General features: G+C 37.8%; 1 protein-coding gene across 2 annotated transcripts in view; it reads right to left on the bottom strand.

Annotated features, from left to right (window-relative positions):
- Positions 1-14227: 14227 nt before the first annotated feature.
- Positions 14228-21926, bottom strand: part of SNX12 (sorting nexin 12) — a 63097-nt gene continuing 55398 nt past the window's right edge. Inside the window, exon 5 of one of the 2 annotated variants that reach the window (XM_061409800.1) lies at positions 14228-14305. In XM_061409800.1, coding sequence (XP_061265784.1) covers positions 14243-14305 — 63 coding nt within the window. In that variant the 3' untranslated portion in view covers positions 14228-14242. The remainder of the gene's footprint in view (positions 14306-21926) is intronic. The other variant, XM_061409801.1, reaches the window with a different exon arrangement.

Here is a 21926-nt window from a genome sequence, read left to right as displayed (position 1 = left end):
AACTAAACCCAAAGGAAATGAAAGGAAAGAATAAAGATTAGAATGAAAACAAATAAAATAGAGACTAGAAAAACATTATAGAAAGTCGATGAAATCAAAAGGTTAAATCTTTGAAAAGATGAACAAACCTACTAAAGCTTTAGTTAGACCGATGAGGAAAAAGAGACTCAAATTACTAAAATCATAAATGAGAGGATTTCTCTGGTGGTCCAGGGGCTAAGACTCTGCGTACCCAATGCAGGGTGCCTGGGTTCAATCCCTGGTCAGGGAACTAGATCCCACATGCTACAACTAAGAGTTCACATGCTGCAACTAAATATTACACATGCTACAACTAAAAGATCCTGCATGCTGTAACAAAGATCAAAGATCCCAAGAGCTGCAACTAAGACATGGTACAGTCAAATTAATTTTTAAAAAAGAAGTGAAAGTGGAGACTTCACTACTCACATTAGAAATACAAAAATGATTACTAGGGAATGCTATGAAAAACTGTATAGCAACAATTAGATAACCTAGGTGAAATAGTACAATTGTGCAGTAGTTTGAGCATTCTTTAGCATTGCCTTTCTTTGGGATTGGAATGAAAACTGACCTTTTCCAGTCCTGTGGCCACTGCTGAGTTTTCCAAATTTGCTGGCATATTGAGTGCAGCACTTTCACAGCATCATCTTTCAGGATTTGAAATAGCTCAACTGGAATTCCATCACCTACACTAGCCTTGTTCGTAGTGATGCTTTCTAAGGCCCACTTGACTTCACGTTCCAGGATGTCTGGCTCTAGGTCAGTGATCACACCATCATGATTATCTGGGACATGAAGATCTTTTTTGTATAGTTCTTCTGTGTATTCTTGCCATCTCTTAATATCTTCTGCTTCTGTTAGGTCCATACCATTTCTGTCCTTTATAGAGCCCATCTTTGCATGAAATGTTCCCTTGGTGTCTCTAATTTTCCTGAAGAGATCTCTAGTCTTACCCATTCTGTTGTTTTCCTCTATTTCTTTGCATTGATCGCTGAGGAAGGCTTTCTTATCTCTTCTTGGTATTCTTTGGAACTCTACATTCAGATGTTTATATCTTTCCTTTTCTCCTTTGCTTTTCACTTCTCTTCTTTTCACAGCTATTTGTAAGGCCTCCCCAGACAGCCATTTTGCTTTTTTGCATTTCTTTTCCATGGGGATGGTCTTGATCCCTGTCTCCTGTACAATGTCACGAACCTCAGTCCATAGTTCATCAGGCACTCTATCTATCAGATCTAGGCCCTTAAATCTATTTCTCACTTCCACTGTATAATCATAAGGGATTTGATTTAGGTCATACCTGAATGGTCTAGTGGTTTTCCCTACTTTCTTCAATTTAAGTCTGAATTTAGTCATAAGGAGTTCATGATCTGAGCCACAGTCAGCTCCTGGTCTTGTTTTTGTTGACTGTATAGAGCTTCTCCATCTTTGGCTGCAAAGAATATAATCAATCTGATTTTGGTGTTGACCATCTGGTGATGTCCATGTGTAGAGTCTTCTCTTGTGTTGTTGGAAGAGGGTGTTTGCTATGACCAGTGCATTTTCTTGGCAAAACTCTATTAGCCTTTGCCCTGCTTCATTCCGTATTCCAAGGCCAAATTTGCCTGTTACTCCAGGTGTTTCTTGACTTCCTATTTTTGCATTCCAGTCCCCTATAATGAAATGGACGTGAGAGTTGGACTGTGAAGAAGGCTGAGAGCCAAAGAATTGATGCTTTTGAACTGTGGTGTTGGAGAAGACTCTTGAGAGTCCCTTGGACTGCAAGGAGATCCAACCAGTCCATTCTAAAGGAGATCAGCCCTGGGATTTCTTTGGAAGGAATGATGCTAAAGCTGAAACTCCAGTACTTTGGCCACCTCATACGAAGAGTTGACTCATTGGAAAAGACTCTGATGCTGGGAGGGATTGAGGGCAGAAGGAGAAGGGGATGACAGAGGGTGAGATGGCTGGATGGCATCACTAACTCGATGGACATGAGTCTGAGTGAACTCCGGGAGTTGGTGATGGACAGGGAGGCCTGGCGTGCTGCAATTCATGGGGTCGCAGGGAGTCGGACACGACTGAGCGACTGAACTGAACTGAACTGAACTGAAGGTGAAATAGACAAATTCCTAGAAAGACACAAAGTAAAATTACTCAAGAAGAAACAGAAGATTTTTTATTCTAATATTTTAGTTTATTTTTTGATGTTTGCTGCTGCTAAGTCGCTTCAGTCCTGTCCGACTCTGTGCTATCCCGTAGACGGCAGCCCACCAGGCTCCCCCATCCCTGGGATTCTCCAGGCAAGAACACTGGAGTGGGTTGCCATTTCCTTCTCCAATGCATGAAAGTGAAAAGTGAAAGTGAAGTTGCTCAGTCGTGTCTGACTCTCCGTGACCCCATGGACTGCAGCCTACCAGGCTCCTCCATCCACGGGATTTTCCAGGCAAGAGTACTGGAGTGGGCTGCCATTGCCTTCTCCTTTGATGTTTATATTCTTCAAAATAATTTTGTTTAATTGAAGGATAATTGCTTTACAGAATTTTGTGGTTTTCTGTCATACATCAACAAGAATCAGTCATAGGTACACCCAAGTCCCCTCCCTCCCAAACCTCCCTCCCAAACTTCCCTCCCGTCTCCCTCCCCATCCCACCCTTCTAGGTTGTCACAGAGCCCCTGTTTGTGTTCCCTGAGTCACACAGCAAATTCCCATTGGCTATCTATTTTACATATGGTATTGTAAATTTCCACGTTACTCTCTCCATACATCTCACCTTCTCCCTCCTCCCCTCCCCTCATGTCCATAGGTCTGTTCTCTATGTCTGTTTCTCCATTGCTGCCCTGAAAATAAAGTCATCAGTGCCACCTTTTTAGATTCCATAATATGCATCAGTATATGATATTTATATTTCTCTTTCTGACTTACTTCACTCTATATAATAGGTTCTAGGTTCGTCCACCTCATTAGAACTGACTCAGATATGTTCCTTTTTATGGTGGAGTACTATTCCATTGTATATACGTACCACAGCTTCTTTATCCACTCATCTGTCAATGGACAACTAGGTTGCTTCCACATTCTAGACCCTGAATAGCCAAAGCAATCTTGAGAAAGAACGGAGCTGGAGGAATCAACCTTCCTGACTTCAGACTATACTACAAAGCTACAGTCATCAAGACAGTATGACACTGGCACAAAAACAGAAATATAGACCAAGAAAACAAGATAGAGAACCCAGAGATAAACTCACGCACCTATGGGTACCTTATTTTTGACAAAGAAGGCAAGAATATACAATGGGACAAAGACAGCCTCTTCAGTAAGTGGTGCTGGGAAAACTGGACAGCTATGTGTAAAAGAAGAAAATTAGAACACTTCCTAACGCCATATACAAAAATAAACTCAAAATGGATTAAAGACTTAAATGTAAGACCAGATACTGTAAGACTCTTAGAGGAAAACATAGGAAGAACACTAGATGACACAAATCAAAGGAAGATCTTCTATGACCCACTGCCCTGAGTAATGGAAATAAAAACAAAAATAAACAAGTGGGACCTAATTAAACTTAAAAGCTTTTGCACAGAAAAGGAAACTATAAACAAGGTGAAAAGACAACCCTCAAAATGGGAGAAAATAATAGCAAAGGAAACAACTGACAAAGAATTAATTTCCAAAATATACACGCAGCTCATACAACTTAATACCAGAAAAACAAACAACCCAACCAAAAAGTGGGGAAAAGACCTAAACAGACATTTCTCCAAAGAAGACATACAGATGGCTAACAAGCACATGAAAAGATGCTCAACATCACTCATTATTAGAGAAATGCAAATCAAACTACAATGAGATATCACCTCACACCAGTCAGAATGGCCATCATCAAAAAGTCTACAAACAATAAATGCTGGAGAGGGTGTGGAGAAAAGGGAACACTCTTGCATTGCTGGTGGGAGTGTAAACTGATACAGCCACTATGGAAGATTCCTTAAAATTTAAGATTCCTTAAAAAGCTAGGAATAAAACCACCATATGACCCAACAATCCCACTCCTAAGCATATGTCCTGAGGAAACCAAAATTGAAAAAGATGCATATACCACAATGTTCATTGCAGCACTATTTACAATAGCTAGAACATGGAAATAGAGGATTTGAATAGATCTAAATAAGTAAAAAGGTTGAAATGGTAATCAAAGCCCTTCCCACAAGGAAAAGCCCAGACACAGATGACTTCACTAGTGAAGTCTACCAAATATTTAAGGAAGAGTTAATAATAATTTTTCACAAATTATCCCCCCCAAAATGAGAGGGGAACACTTCCCAGTTCATTCTATGAGGTCAGTATTACCCTGACATCAAAACCAGAAATATTACTATAAAGAAAATTATGGACTCTCTTATGACTGTAGACATACACATGCACACACACACACAAACACCCACACTCATATGCAACATTAATCCAGCAATATGTAAGAAGAAATGTAAACCATGCCCAAGTAGGATTTATCCCAATAATGCAAGGTTGGTTTAAAATCCAAAAATCAATTAGTGTTAAACACCATATCAATAAAGGACAAAAAACATATTATCATCTCAATAGACACAGACTGACAAACCGCAAAAACTATTCATGATAAACAAAATTTTTTTTTCTTTTAAAATGGGAAAAGATAACCTCCTCAACCTGGTAAAGGGCATGTATGAATAATATTTAATGGTGAAAGGATGTTTTTCCCTAAGTTCATAAGCAAGACCAGTATGTCTACTCTCACTACTTGTATTCAACACTGTATTGGAGGATATAGCCAGGGAAATTAGGGGGGAAAAAGAAAGGAAGAAAAAAGGGAAAAGAAAACAAAGCATCCAGACTAGAAAAAAAGTTAAACTAACTATATGTGTAGATGACTTAGTCTTATATATAGAAAATCCTAAGAAAAACACTAGAAAATAATTAGAATAAATTAATTCAGCAGAATTGCAAGATACAAGATAAATGTATAAAATTTGATGATATTTCTATACACTTGCAGAAAAAATGATGTTCAACATCGTTCATTATTAGAGAACTGTAAATCAAAACTACAATGAGATATCATCTCACACTGGTCAGAATGGCCATCATCAAAAAGTCTACAAACAATAAATGCTGGAGAGGATGTGAAGAAAAGAGAACTCTCTTGCACTGTTGATAGGAATGTAAACTCATACAGCCACTATGGAGAACAGTATGGAGATTCCTTAAAAAATTAGGAATAAAACTACCATATGACCCAGCAATCCCAAAACTGGGCATATACCCTGAGAAAACCATAATTCAAAAAGACACATGTACCCCAATATTCACTGCAGCATTATTTAAAATAGCCAGGACGTGGAAGCAACCTAGATGTCCATTGACAGAGGAATGGATAAAGAAGTTGTGGCACATATATACAATGGGATATTCATCAGCCATAAAAAAGAACAAATGTGAATCAGTTGAACTGACATAGATGAAACTTGAGTTTGTTACACAGAGTGAAGTAAGTCAGAAGGAGAAAAACAAATATCATATGCTAACTCATATATATGAAATCTAGAAAAATGGTACTGATGAACTTATTTGCAAGGCAGGAATAGAGATGCAGACACATAGAGAACAGACTCATGGACACAGTGAGGGAAGGAGAGGGTGGGATGAAGTGAGAAAGTTAGCACTGACATATACACTACCATGTGTAAAATAGATAGCTAGTGGAAAGCTGCTGTGTAACACAGGAAACCCAGCCTGGCACTCTGTGACAACCTAGAGGGGTGGGATGGGGTGGTGGGAGGGAAGCTCAAGAGAGAGGGGATATACGTATAGTCGATGAAAGTGAAAGAGGAGAGTGAAAAAGTTGGCTTAAAGCTCAACATTCAGAAAACTAAGATCATGGCATCTGGTCCCATCACTTCATGGCAAATAGGTGGGGAAACAGTGGAAACAGTGACAGACTTTATTCTTTTGGGATCCAAAATCGCTGCAGATGGTGATTGCAGCCATGAAATTAAGAGATGCTTACCCCTTGGAAGGAAAGTTATGACCAACCTGGACAGCATATTAAAAAGCAGAGACATTACTTTGTCAACAAAGGTCCGTCTAGTCAAGGCTATGGTTTTTCCAGTAGTCATGTATGGATGTGAGAGTTGGACTATAAAGAGAGCTGAGCACTGAAGAATTGATGGTTTTGAACTGTGGTGTTGGAGAAGACTCTTGAGAGTCCCTTGAGAGATCCAACCAGTCCATCGTAAAGGAGATCAGTCCTGGGTGTTCATTGGAAGGACTGATGTTGAAGCTGAAACTCCAATATCTTGGCCACCTGCGGAGAGCTGACTCATTTGAAGAGACCCTGATGCTGGGAAAGATTGAGGGCAGGAGAAGGGGACAACAGAGGATGAGATGGTTGGATGGCATCACCGACTCAATGGACATGGGTTTGGGTAGACTCCGGCAGTTGGTGATGGACAGGGAGGCCTGGCGTGCTGTGGTTCATGGGGTCGCAAACAGTCAGACACGACTGAGCGACTGAACTGAACTGATGATTGATATGCAGTGTTGTACAGCAGAAATTAATGAAACACTGTAAAGCAATTCTCTCCAATTAAAAAAATAAATAATATAAAAAAGAAACAATATCATTTATAATAGCATTAAAAAGACTTGTAAATAAACATATCAAAAGAAGTACAAAATGTATATGCTGAAAACTATAAAATATTGTTAAAATAACTTGAATAACTTAATAGGAACTTCCCTGTCAGTCCAGTGTTTTAAGTCTCCATGCTTCCACTGCACAGGGCGGGTTCAATTTCTGGTCAGGGAACTAAGATCCTGCATGGCACAGCTAAATAAATAAATAAAATGGAAAAGACCTCATTAAAAAAAAAAAAAACTAAATAAGTAGAAAGGCATACCACTTCATGGATTACATTTTAACACTATTAGACATAATGTCTAATGTCTAACATAATGTCTAGTATTGTTAAAATGTCAATACTCCCCAAATTGATGTATGGATTCAAAGTAATCTCCATCAAATTTCCAGCTTTCTCCTTTACAGACATTTATAAGCTGAACCTAAAATTCATATGGAAATTCAAAAGACACAGAATGACCAAACAATCTTGAAAAATAAAAACAAGGCTAGAGTGATCACATTTCCAAATTTCAAAACTTATTAAACACAGCTACAATAATCAAGACAGTGTGGTTCTGGAATTAGAATAGACACATGTGTATGTGTCTTCAGTCACTCAGTCATCTCCATCTCCTTGCTACCTTATGGACTGTAGTCCACCAGACTCCTCTGTCCATGGGATTTTCCTGGCAAGAATACTGGAGTGGGTTGCCATTTCCTCCTTCAGGAGATCTTCCTGACCCAGGGATCGAACCCACGTTTCCTGTGTCCCCTGCATTGCAGGCAGATTCTTTTACCAATGAGCCATTGGAGAAGCCCAGGATAGACACACAGATCAATGGAATAGAACTAAGAGTACAGAAATAAACCCATGTATCTGTGGTCAATTGATTTTTGAAAAGGGTGCCAAGGACATTCAATGGGGAAAGAGTTGTGTTTTCAACAAAGGGTGCTGGGAACACTGGATAGCCATATTCAAAAGATGAAGTTGGACCCTTATCTCACTTCATATACAAAATTAACTCAAATGGATCAAAGGCCTAAATGTAACATAAATGTAAATATTCATTATGTTGAATTGGGCAATGGATTCTTATGTATGACACCAAAGACATGAGTAATTAAAGAAAAAATAGATATACTTGACTAACCAAAATTTTAAACTTTGGTATTTCAAAGGATATATCAAAAAAGTGAAAAGACTCCATTAATAAAAGGACCCATGGCAAGACAGTCCATGTCAGATCCCAGGAGAATAAGAAATGAGATCTCCATATATAAGCAGGGTCTGAAAAACTTGGACAAGGAGAATAAAGAGGTCATATCTGTTAACTGCATCTAAAAATAATTTTCTTACAGGTTTAAAGTATAAGACATTCAGGATTATGAAGATCTCTTCAAATGCAATCAGCCTATCTAACTTTATTCTTGAAGGTAATCTCACATACCCAAATTAAAAATGTTCAGAGATAATGTAAAACATATCTGAGACATCACTCTACTTATGAGAATAACTGCTTACAGAAAGCAGATGCACAGGCACCTGAGATGCACAGGATACTTATAAAGACACAATTCAGCAGAAAAACTATTTTTAAAGCACAAAAATTTACTTGGGGAGAATTCAGACAATGATTTACTTAGACAATAATTTGTGTTTTATTCTCTCTGCTGTAAAACATCAAAAAATGAAAGGTATTAGACCTTCTCCATTCTAAATCAGTGGCCACATGAATGTGTCCAGAATGTAGGCTCCATAGCCAAGGACCTTCTCAATAACTGTTCTATGACAGAACTTAAGAAGTTGACAAATACATGAAAGACAAATATCCCCCAGTGCCTGCCATCAGATCTTGTTTGAGAGATGGCAGCTTATAATAAGGTATTGGTATAGGCAGTGGCTTAAATATCTGAGGGGAAAAGTAATGGAAAAGTTTGAGCTTCTCCAGGACAACAAGGAAAAAAGGTACTAGACTTCCAGGGAGTAATGAAAAAAGAAAAAGAAAGAAAGAAAGTGAAAAGACAACACACAGAATGAGAGAGAAGTATTTTCAAATCATATATATGTTAAGGGACTAAACATACATAAATACATAAATTCTTGCAACTTTGTACTAAAATGAATAATCCAATTAAAAAATTGACAAAGGAGACTTCCAATTTCTAGTCTGGCACATAAGAAGTCATCACTCCATGCTAATAAGTAAAAAGCTGAACAAACTAAAAAATTAACAACTCTTCTAGATCTGTCAGTGAAGTAATAAGGCAAACACTGCCCCCCAAGTTGGGGAACAAGCAGGCAGATTCAGAGAATTACAACTTGCCAGAACAGAAACCCATGAGCAGAAACTTCCATGGGAACCAGTATTGGGGTAGAAAATTCTGAACTATTGATGAAATGCTGGAGTATCAGAGTAGACAAGCCTGAGAGATTAAAAAAAATCCAGGAAGACCCAGTCATGGAGATAACACACTCTCAGGATTCCAGTAGGAGGAGGAGAAAGTAATCTTTTTGAAATATGCTAGGCCATTCTGTTCTACCCTTAAGAACTGTTTTACAAGAGCCTAATCTTTTGGGGTCTTATTAGAGCCTGCTCAACCTAGAGGAAGGGAAATAGTCAACTCTTGACCCCTCTAAACACTCTGTACCACCTAAGTGGGGAGAATAAAAATCTGAGAGACACATAAATTTCACAGCCCAGGGACACAGGGTCACTGAAAGATTAAGGCTTAATCAGAGGATTTATAAAACACTTCCCCTCCCACCATACTTTACCAGTACATTACAACAGTCCTATTTACCAAAGTTCCTTTTACCTCATACACCACGTCTGGTTTCCAGTGAAAAACAACAAGGCATGCCAAAAGGCAAAACACAGTTTTAAGTGACAGAGCAAACATCAGAACCAGATCCAGACATACCAGATGCTAGAATCAGCCATGAATTTAAAGCAACTATGATAAATATGCTAGGGGCTCTAATGGAAAAAGCAGATAACATGCAAGAACAGATGAGTAATTTAAGCAGAGAGATGAAAATTCTAAGAATCAAAAAGATTTTCTACAGATCAAAAACACTGTAACAGAAATGGAGAATGCCTATGACAGACTCATTAGTAGACTGGACATGGCTGAGGAAAGAATCACTGAACTTGAGAATATCAATAGAATCTTCCAGAAATAAAAAGCAAACTGAAAAGGACTTTTCTAAAATAGGAAAAGAATATCTAAGAACTGTGGGTCAACAAAAATAAAAGTGTAATATATGCAAAATGGGAATACCAGGAGAAGGAATTAAAAAAAGAAGAAATTTTTCTTATTCTAAATTGATCTAATAGATGCCAGTTTGCTCAAATAGCAACAGTGCATTCAATTATGTATACGTGTGTGTGTGTTTATAATGAAGTGAAATGAGTGACAGCAATGATAAGAAAGAACAAGAGGGAGGAATTAGGATTATTTTGTCATCATAAGGCACTTGTGCTACCTGTGAAACAGTGTACAGTTGTCCCTAGGTATCCACAGGGGACTGTTTCCAGGAGTCCTCAATCCATGGATGCTCAAGTCCCTTATATAAAATGGCATAGTACAGTTGCCCCTCCATATCTGTAGGTTTCACAACTGTGGATTCAACCAACCACAAATGGAAATTTCAATATGCAGTTGTTGAACCCACAGATGCAAAACCTATGAATACAGAGGGCTAACTATATATTTATTGGAAACAAATCTGCATATAAGTGGACCTATGCATGTTGTCCAGAGGTCAACTGTAGTGTTATTTGAAAAGCGGACTTGGATTAGCTACAAATGTATATTGAAAACTCTAGGGCAACCACTAAAAAGGGGAAAAAAAGTATAGTTGCTGTTCTAAGAAAGGAAAAAAATATGGAACTATATAAAATGTTCAGTTAAAACCACAGAAGATACAAAAAGAATAAAAGATAAAAACAGGAACAAAGAACAAGGGCAGCAAATAGAAAACACTAATGAATATGATAAATATTATCACTTTGAATGTTAATGATCAAAATGTACCATTGAAAAGATAGAGATTATAAAAATGAATTAAGAAAATAAGACCCAGGTATATGTTATCTATAAGAAGCCCATTTTAAATATAAAGACACATATAGATTAAAAGTAAATGGATAGGGAATTTCCTGGTGGTCCAGTGATTATGAATCTGCTTTGTAATGCTAGGGCCATGCGTTCAATTCCTGGTTGGGGAGCTGAGATCCCACAAGCTGCAAAGCAACTAAGCCTGCATGCCATGTGCTGCAACTAAGACCTGATGCAGCCAAATAAATAAAAATTTTTTATTAAAAAGTAAATGGATGGAATAAAATATACCATTCTAACTAACAAAAAAAGAGGAGTAGCTATATTAATTTCACACAGAGTGAAATTTAAGCAAGAAAAGTTATCAGGGATAAAGAAGAGCATTACATAATGATAAAAGGGCTAATTCTCCAGGAAGACATAACAGTCCTTAATGTATATACAACCTAACAACAGAGCATTAACTTATGTGAGGCAAAAACTAATAGCATTGCAAAGACAAGTAGATAAATCCAATATCTTGTTTAGATACTTCAATATGCCTCCATAAAATAGAACTGTCTATTCTAGCAGACAGTGAGGATCTAGCTGAACTTAACAACACCATCAATCAACTGGATATAATTGACATCTATAGACTAATTCATTCAATAACAGTAGGACACACGTTTTTTCTCAAGCTCACATGAAACATGTACCAGGATAGATCACAGTCTAGGCCATAAAACACACCTTAACAATTTGAAGAACAGAATTTAAAAGAATAGAAATCAAACAATTTTCACTGTCAGGCCACAGTGGAATTAAACCAGAAATCATAACAGAAAGATGACTGGAACAATTCCAAAATATATGGAGATTAAACAATACTCTTCTAAATAACACATGGTCATGGAGAAATCTCAAGAGAAATTTAAAAATATTTTGACTAGATGAAAATGAAAATATAACTTATCAAAATATGTGGGATACCACAAAAACAGTGCTTAGAGAGAAGTCATAGTATTAAACGCACGAAAGAAGAAAGATCTAAAATCAGTAATCTCAGTTTCCACCTTAGGAAGCTAGAAAAAGAAGAGCAAATTAAATTCTAAGTAAGCAGAAGAAAAGACAATAATAAGAATTAGAGCAGAAATCAATGAGCCCTAAAATAGAAATCAATAGAAAAAAATCAATGAAACTAAAAGCTGGTCCTTTAAAAAGGTCAATATACTAAATTATACATTGGATTGTACACTTTAAATGGGTGAGTTGTGTGGTGTGTGAACTATACCTCAATAAAGCTATTTTTAAAAATCAGATCAAAACTATAAAAACAGTAAAAAGGCCAGTGGTTACCAGGGGTTAGGGAGGAGAGAGAGATAAATAAGAACACAGAAGATATTCAAGGTGGTGAAACTATTCTGTATGATACTATAAGTGGCTATATATGTCATCATACAATTGTCAAAACCCACTGAATGTACAGTACCAAGTATGAACTATGGACTTTGGGTGATAATGATGTGTCATTATAGGTTCATTAATTTTAAGAAATGCACCACTCTGGTGCAGAATGTTGATTGTGGGGGAGGCTATGCTTGTGTGGGGTCAGGGGGTATATAGGAACTTTCAGTTTAATTTTGATGTGAACATCAGTTCAGTTCAGTTCAGTTCCGTCGCTCAGTCGTGTCCAACTCTTTGCGACCCCATGAACCGCAGCACGCCAGGCCTCCCTGTCCATCACCAACTCCCGGAGTCTACCCAAACCCATGTCCATTGTGTCGGTGATGCCATCCAACCGTCTCATCCTCTGTTGTCCGTTTCTCCTCCTGCCCTCAATCTTTCCCAGCATCAGGATCTTTTCAAATGAGTCAGCTCTCCGCATCAAGTGGCCAAAGTACTGGAGTTTCATAAAACTGCTCTAAAAATAAAGTCTATTAAAATTGTTTAAATCAGAGACTCTTCAAATAGAATGTGAAATAACAATAAAACAAAAAATACTATAGCTTTATACTTTCTGTCCCATGGCTGTTTTTTAGGCCTAGCAAAATTAGGTCCATAAAAAGTACAGTCCATGTCCTCCTTTGCTATTTAGACTGAGAAGCCTAATTCCTCCTCCTTAACTTGAATAGGCTAATCAGAGAACCTCATTAGGACCTCTGTTTTAGACTCCCTGTGGCACTTCAACTCCAGGCATTCTGTTTCACTCTACCCAGACAAGTGACCTAATGAAGTAAATCCAAAAGGTGATCTACACTAACCATGGAGAAATCTGTACCTTTTATACTCTTACCACTTACCATCTTCTCTGTTTTTAACTAGCATGGTCTGTCTACTTGATCTGTTGATGGTTTTTGCCATCTTACCCAGAATTCAAGATCCACGTCAAACAAACAAAAATATTAAAAACACTAAAGATAAATCTAGCTAAAATGCTAATGTTAAATGCACTGTTCTGGAAGGGAAGTGTAGAAGACTTAATTTGTTACAAACTCAAGAAACAAAGAAAGCTACCCTCCTTCAAACTGGCCTGATTAGCACCCATTGTAGTCCTGATCTCCAAGATGTTCTGACCTTGAAACTTTTTGCTGCAAACTAACCTGACAAGAAATAACTAATTGCATGCCTACCTGTGAAGAATCATTCATCACATTACTGCACTCCCATCTCATTTACTCTTCCTTCCAAAGCCTGATAATAGTGACTGTATATTGAGCTCTAAGTATGTGCTAGGCATCATGTTATACACTTTATATATTTTTTCATTTAATTTGTACAGTAACCATATAAGTATACCTAATCTATTTGATAGGTAAAGAAACTGAAGTTTGAGAAGGTAACTAATTTTCCCATGATCACACAACTAATAATTTAAAGAGCTGGGATTCATTCTCCTAAATATAAAAGAAATCTTTAAAATGTTATTATTATCTCTATAGAGCTAATATTGCTTTAGAAAAAGATACTTCATAACTGAATCACCTTACTGTATACCTGAAACTAACACGACATTGTAAACCAACTATACAGTCCAATATAAAATAAAAACTAAAAAACAAAAAATAAAATATTGCTAGTTTTCTAAAAAAGAAAGAAAAAGGTACTTCATTAAAATTAAGCTTCTATCCATTTTAACTTCAAAGCATACTTCTTTCCTATTTAACCTTGCCTTCATAGGAATTTTTTTTGCAGTTCAACCTAAGTTTCTTCATGCTTGAAGTCAAGCCAGGTCTCAAAACAGACATAATTCTCCCAGTATTTTTTTCATGAATTCCACTCTAGTGAACTTGTATATAACCCCCAGGGTCATCTTCACCTGTTTTGCTGCTTATGGCCCAAGCCTTAAGTTCTCCTCTAGGGTCTAAGATTCATATCTAGATTTTTTCATACTCCCCTACTTTGGTTTTTTCTTTCTTGTTCTTTTCAGAGAACAAGAAATTAGTCCATAGGGACTACTTACCTGGCTAGACCAGAATGACATAGATTGCCTCATGAACTGGAATTCTGACAGCCCAAGAGCTCAATATCCTAGGTCACAAACGATGAAGAGGACTGTACAGGCAATTGCTTTCTTGTGGTCTCTTTTCTGATGGCTGCTGGAATGACAAAAAAAAAGAAAGAAATATTACATCTAATAAGAGTAACCATTAAACTCTTTCATATTATTACAAAATAGAATCAATATAACAAGTCCTCAGCATAATCATAAATAATTTTCCTGCTGTTATCAACCAATGCCAAATATACAGTATTAACATAAAAACAGCTGTAAGTCTTCTTGCTAGCTAACCAACTCCCCTCCTCCATCCCATTGCCAGCAATTATACACCTCAGTATCCAATTATTTCAATGTTCTTTCAGTTCATAACAAATGATAGCTAGAATTGAAAATGTGCCAGATTACCATCACAGCAGTTAATCTTCTTAAAGTTTTCATAGCTGGAGCTCTACATCTACAATTCAGATTCATTTTTGCTTTACATTTTCTCTTCTCCTACACACCTATGTTTCTTATACATAGACACAATCATGTCAAATAGAATCAGTCAGGGCAACTGAGATAAAAACCCCCATACTCAAGCAGATTCTACACAGTCCTCTATATATAGTGAATTACAGATGGTTCTAGAAAATAGAAGAAGATTGTTCCAAAAAGTCAATACATTTTTAAAGCTCCAATTTTCTAATTACAAAAGGCCAAAACTCATCAGTCTCCTGGATATATTCCTATCAAAATTATGATTTATAGTCACCTTCAATTCCAGTGGTGGCATTAATAACTTATCAAACATACACCAAATCCCATTTGTCACAAAGTATTCTAAAGTTGTCAAATTGCTTCCCAGCTACCAATATCAGTTCCAAAATTTCCCTAAGATCTAAATACAATAATTTCAAACAGTTTCCTTAGTATTTCATCTAACTAATAATACTTTTAACAATAACACTATTTATAGTGTAGATTCAAACTAATTTGAATTGTTTGAATTCAAACAATATTATCTTCTAATATACTCCAAATTACGGGCTTCTCTGGTGGCTCAGTGGTAAAGAATACACCTGCAATGCAGGAAGACAGTAGACATGGTTCAATCCCTGGGTTGGGAAGGTCCCCTGGAGGAGGGCATGGCAACCCACTCCAGTATTCTTGCCTGGAGAATCCCATGGACAGAGGAGGCTGGTGGGCTACAGTCCATAGGGTCGCAAAGAGTTGGACACAACTGAAGCGACTGAGCATGCACACACGCATACTCTGAATTACACCTATGCTTGCTTAAGCCAAAAAAAAAAAAAAAGAACTATCCACCATTTCCTAAAACCTTCTTGCTTTTGGTCTTGCTCATCCATTCAAGGAGTCTCTATCTCCTCTCCTTAACTCTAGGTATCCCAATTTTGTTTCCCTTGCAAATTTCTTAATTGGAAGCTATTCATTTTCCTTTATTCATCCCTTCCCATAAATCAAGACCAAGTTAACATCATCTCAGGTCTTGTTCACTGGATCCCCAAAGTATTGTTTTACTCAATAGCCCTTCTTTCTTCAGAGTTTACACTGCTTAATTTTATCATCCTATTAATGTTAAATGTCAACTTTCAGATCTCCCCCTGACATTCACTGAGGACTTTGGTACCAACTGTTTTCTTTCCCCTTTTCATCTGAAAGCCTTCACTATTCCCCTTGATGATCTAACATCCAAACTTCACAGCTCCATGACATATCCTATTTTAATTTCTTCAGCTCAGCCATCCATTTCTGTAGTGACACCTGGAATGGCTCTACCTCCAAAACCAGAGTCTGCACTCAGAACTACCTGTTTTTCTGCCTGTCCTACACTTTACAGTCTTTGAATTTACCCTTCAACTTTCCAAAGGCCTTCGATTCATCAACACTCTTAACTCTTCTCAAAGGCCTCAATGTCCCTTTGGATTTCACTTCCTTCTCTACCTAGGGAAGACTCCATGGACAGTGGGACTTCATTGACAGTAACCAGCACACTCAATTCTCCTATCCCCTTGATTTTCCACTATATTTATCCTGCCAATTCCTACTCACAAATCAACCCAACGATTTCTTTTTTCTATTCCTGTTTACAAATTACAAAGTACTATTAAGGAAAATCCTATACTCCTGACCACTAGTTTCTCCTCTACCCAACTGATCTTCTATTGCTAGCAGAGTGATCTTTTACTTTTGGCAGGGGAGGGGGCTGCACTGAGTCTTCTTTGCACCACACAGACTCTCTGGTTGTGGTGTGTGGGCTTAGTTGCCCTCAGTATGTGGGATCTTAGTTCCCTGATCAGGGATCAAACTCATGTCCTCCACATTGGAAGGTAGATTCTTAACCACTGGACCACCAGGGAAGTGCCAGAATGATCTTTTAAAACATAGATTAAGCAAGACTTCATGAATGGCAGAATGAGGGGCTCAGCTAATTTTCTCCCCATGAAAACAATGATATAACTGTACAGATTTGTCAAAAACAACCATTTCAAGATTCTGGAAATAGACCAAAATTAAAAAATAAATTTAAAAGTATTTAAGAAAATCTATTAAATGTTGGCTAAGAACAGTGGGAATCTATGGTGTTTTAGCCTGAGGCTTGTTCATATTCCCACCTCCCTCCCCAGCTCTACTGGAGCTGATATTATAAGGTTAGGGCAAGTCAAACCATAAAAACCAACAACTTGGCTGCTGGAGGGGAATTACTTGTATGGGAATGAGCACACACAAAAAAATTTCTATGCCCAGGGATGTTGAAGATAACAGCAAACTCCTTAGATCAGAGAAAATGATCATCACAGTTACCTGAGATTACAGCATTGGTTGGGGCAAGCAACAGAACAGCAGGCCTGCTGAAAGTTTAGCAGAGAGATGCAGAGAGAAAGACAACCCTGGTAGGGCTTAATAAGCTCACTCATACCCCCGTGGGTCTACAAGGCTAGTATGTACAAGGTTGCACTCAAGCTCAAGGTACTAGAGAGGATCCTACTTAACTACATTTCCCTGCTTGAATGCGAAGCGTTACAAAGGTACAGAGGAGACACAAGAAGGCCCAGCAGAAAGTAAAAATCAAGGAAAAATTTTAAACTCTCCTGAACTTCGGCTATACTTCTAAACCTACACACAATTCCATCGACAAAGAGTAAAAGACAATACTGGCCCAAGGTATTTAGACACAATCTCTAATAAAACAATTGGCTGAACGCTAAGCTATCCTGACCTGTATGACACCAAGGAAGCCAAGCTTACAAATAAAAAGAGTAGAAACATTAATAGGCTACACACTGAAGAGAGAGAATTCACAGAATTGATCCAGGCAAGCCACCACAGCAACCTCAGAGACAGAATGGGTAGGAATCAGAACCTGAAATTAACCTTTTGAGGAACTGCCAACTGTTTTCCAAAGTGGCTACACCCACTGTTTTCCAAAGTGGCTACATACCACAACCAGAGAGTCTGTGTGGTGCAAAGAAGACTCAGTGCAGCCCCCTCCCCTGCCAAAAGTAAAAGATCACTCTGATAGCAATAGAAGATCAGTTGGGTGGAGGAGAAACTAGTGGTCAGGAGTATAGGATTTTCCTTAATAGTACTTTGTAATTTGTAAACAGGAATAGAAAAAAGAAATCGTTGGGTTGATTTGTGAGTAGGGATTGGCCAGATAAATATAGTGGAAAATCAATAGGATGGCTATGGTCAAAAAGATGGACAATAAACAAGCTTTGGCAAGGATGTGGAAAAAACTGGAACTCTCATACACTGTTTCTGGGAATGTAAAATTGTGTAACTGCTTTGGAAAACAGTATACCACTATTTACAATAGCTAGAACATGGAAGCAACCTAGATGTCCACTGACAGATGAATGGATAAAGAAGCTGTGGTACATATATACAGTGGAATAAAAGCCATAAAAAGGAACACATTTAAGTAGTTCTACTGAGGTGAACAAACCTAGAGCCTATTATACAGAGTGAAGTAAGTCAGAAAGAGAAATATAAATATTGTATTCTGATGCATATAAATGGAATCTAGAAAGATGGTACTGATGAACTTATTTTCAGGGCAACAATGGTGAAACAGACCTAAAGAACAGACTTATGGACACAGTGGGAGGGAAGGAGGAAGTGGGTGAGATGTATGGAGAGAGTAACATGGAAACTTACAATGCTATATGTAAACTAGATAGCCAATAGGAATTTGCTGTATGACTCAGGGAACTCAAATAGGGGCTCTGATAATCTAGATGGGTGGGATGGGAAGGAGATGGGAGGGAGGGAGGGGACATGGGTGTATCTATGGCTGATTCTTGTTGATGTTTGACAAAAAACCCACAAAATTGTGTAAAGAAATTATCCTTCAATTAAAAAAAGCAAAGTGGCAAAAAAAAAGGTGTTTCCAGTTCCTCAAAAGGTTAAACTTGGAGTAACCTACCATATGTCTCAAACAACCCAAATTTTCATCAATTGATGAATGGATAAACAAAATATGGTATATTCATACAATGGAATACTATTTGGACATAAAAAGGAATAAAGGAAGTTCTGTCACATAACATGGATGAACCTTGAAAACACTATGCTAAGTAAAAAAGTCAGACCAAAAGGAGAAATACTGTATGATTTCATTTATATAAAATGCTCAGTTCAGTTCAGTTCAGTTATTCAGTCGTGTCCAACTCTTTGCAACCCCATGGACCACAGCACGCCAGGCTTCCCTGTCCATCACCAACTCCTGGAGCTTGCTCAAACTTGTGTCCATTGAGTCGGTGATGCCATCCAACCATCTCATCTTTTGTCATCCCCTTCTCCTCCTGCCTTCAATCTTTCCCAGCATCACGATCTTTTCCAGTGAGTCAGTTCTTCATATCAGGTGGCCAAAGTATTGGAGTTTCAGCTTCAGAATCACTCCTTCCAATGAATATTCAGGACTGATTTCCTTTAGGATTGACTGGTTTGATCTCCTGGCAGTCCAAGGGACTCTCAAGTGTCTTCTCCAACACCACAGTTCAAAAGCATCAATTCTTTGGCGCTCAGCTTTCTTTATAGTTCAACTCTCACATCCATACATGACTCCTGGAAAAACCATAACTTAGACCAGATGGACCTTTGTTGGCATAGTAATGTCTGCTTTCTAATATGCTGTCTAGGTTTGTCATAACTTTTCTTCCACGGAGCAAGCATCTTTAAATTTCATGGTTTTGCTTTATTTTTTTGCTATATTTTGCTTAAATTTCATGCAGTGACCATCTGCAGTGATTTTGGAGCCCAAGAAAATAAAGTCTGCCACTGTTTCCCCATCTATTTGCCATGAAGTGATGGGACTGGATACCATGATCTTAGTTTTTTGAATGTTGAGTTTTAAGCCAGCTTTTTTACTCTCCTCTTTCACCTTTATCAAGAAGCTCTTTAGTTCCTCTTTGCTTTCTGTGATAAGGGTAGTGTCATCTGCATATCTGAGGTTATTGATGTTTCTCCCAGCAATCTTGATTACAGCTTGTGCTTCATCCAGCCTGGCATTTTGCATGATGTACTCTGCATATAAGTTACATAAGCAGGGTGACAATATATACCCTTGATGTACTCCTTTCCCAATTTGAAACCTGTTCATTGTTCCATTTCCAGTTCTAACTGTTGCTTCCTGACCTACATGCAGGTTTCTCAGGAGGCAGGTAAGGTGGTCTGATATTCACATCTCTTTCAGAATTTTCCAGTTTGTTGTGATCCACACAGTCAAAGGCTTTGGTGTAGTCAATAAAGCAAAAGTAGATGTTTTTCTGGAATTCCCTTGCTTTTTCTATGATCCAACAGATGTTGGCAGTTTGATCTCTGGTTCCTCTGCCTTTTCTAAATCCAGCTTGAACATCTGGAAGTTCCCAGTTCACGTACTGTTGAAGCCTCGCTTGGAGAATTTTGAGCATTACTTTGGTAGCGTGTGAGATGACTGCAATTGTGTGATAGTTTGAACATTCTTTGGCATTGCCTTTCTTTGGGATTGGAATGAAAACGGACCTTTTCCAGTCCTGTGGCCAATGCTGAGTTTTCTAAATTTGCTGGCATATTGAGTGCAGCACTTTAGCAGCAGCATCTTTTAGGATTTGAAACAGCTCAACTGGAATTCCATCACCTCCACTAGCTTTGTTCATAGTGATGCTTCCTAAGGCCCACTTTACCTCGCACTCCAGGATGTCTGGCTCTAGGTGAGTGATCACACCATTGTGGTTATCTGGATCATTAAGATCTTTTTTATATAGTTCTGTATATTCTTGCCACCTTTTCTTAATATCTTCTGCTTCTGTTAGGTCTGTACCATTTCTGTCCTTTATTGTGCCCATCTTTGCATGAAATGTTCCCTTGGTATCTCTAATTTTCTTGAAGAGATCTCTAGTCTTTCCCATTCTATTGTTTTCCTCTATTTCTTTGCACTGATCACTGAGGAAGTCTTTCTTATCTCTCCTTGCTATTCTTTGGAACACTGCATTCAAACGGGTATATCTTTCCTTTTCTCCTTTGCCTTTAGCTTTCTTTTCTCAGCTATTTGTAAGGCCTCTTCAGGCAACCATTTTGTCTTTCCTATTTCTTTTTCTTGAGTACTGTCTTTAGCTTTCTTTTCTCAGCTATTTGTAAGGCCTCTTCAGGCAACCATTTTGTCTTTCCTATTTCTTTTTCTTGAGTACTGTCTTTAGCTTTCTTTTCTCAGCTATTTGTAAGGCCTCTTCAGGCAACCATTTTGTCTTTCATATTTCCTTTTCTTGAGGATTGTCTTGATCATTGCCTCCTGTACAATGTCACGAACCTCTGTCCATAGTTCTTCAGGCACTCTGTCTATCAGATCTAATCTCTTGAATCTATTCGTCACTTCCACTGTATAATCATAAGGGATCTGATTTAGATCATATCTGAATGGTCTAGTGGTTTTCCCTACTTTCTTCATTTTAAGTCTGAATTTTGCAATAAGGAGTTCATGACCTGAGCCACAGTCAGCTCCCGGTCTTGTTTTTTGCTGACCGTATAGAGCTTCTCAATCTTCAGCTGCAATAAAATATTCAGAGTGGACAAATTCATAGAGACAAAAAGTAGACTGTTGGTTGCCAGGGATTAAGGGATGGCGAAAATGGGAAGTGACTGCTAACCGGTACAGTTTCTTTTTGGTGTGATGAAAATATTCTGGAATTAGATGGTGGTGATGATTGCACAACCTTGTGAATATACTAAAAACCACTGAGTTATATACTTTAAAATGATGTATTTTATGGTATGTGAATTACATCTCAATTTTAAAAAAGCAATATTTAAATGAAAGCAGCCAGATGCCAAAGGTTATATAGCGTGTGATTCCATTCATATGAAATTTATAGAAAAGGCATATCTATAGAGACAGAAAGTAGATTAGTGGTTGCCTAGGAATAGGGACGAGTAAGGAGACTGACAGACAAAGGGTACAAAAGATCTTGTGGTCTGATGGAAATATTCTAAAGTCAGATTGTGGTCATAGTTGTACAACTATATAATTTACTAAAAATCATTGAATTGTATACTTCAAATAGGTGAATTTTATGGTATGTAAGTTGTACCTCAATAAAGATATTGTTAAAAAAGAAAATATAAATAAACTAAGGCTCCTTAGAGAAATGGCAGGTCTCAGGCAGGAAATATATGAGGTAATCTCTATGCCAAAAATCAAGCAAGCTATGAAAACCTAATGACTAGTGTTGAAGGGATAC

The sequence above is a fragment of the Bos javanicus genome, chromosome X, assembly GCF_032452875.1.
Source record: "Bos javanicus breed banteng chromosome X, ARS-OSU_banteng_1.0, whole genome shotgun sequence".
Taxonomy (NCBI): Eukaryota; Metazoa; Chordata; class Mammalia; order Artiodactyla; family Bovidae; genus Bos; species Bos javanicus.
The sequence above is the reverse complement of the archived record's forward strand: the minus strand, read 5'-3'. Positions and strand labels throughout refer to the sequence as shown.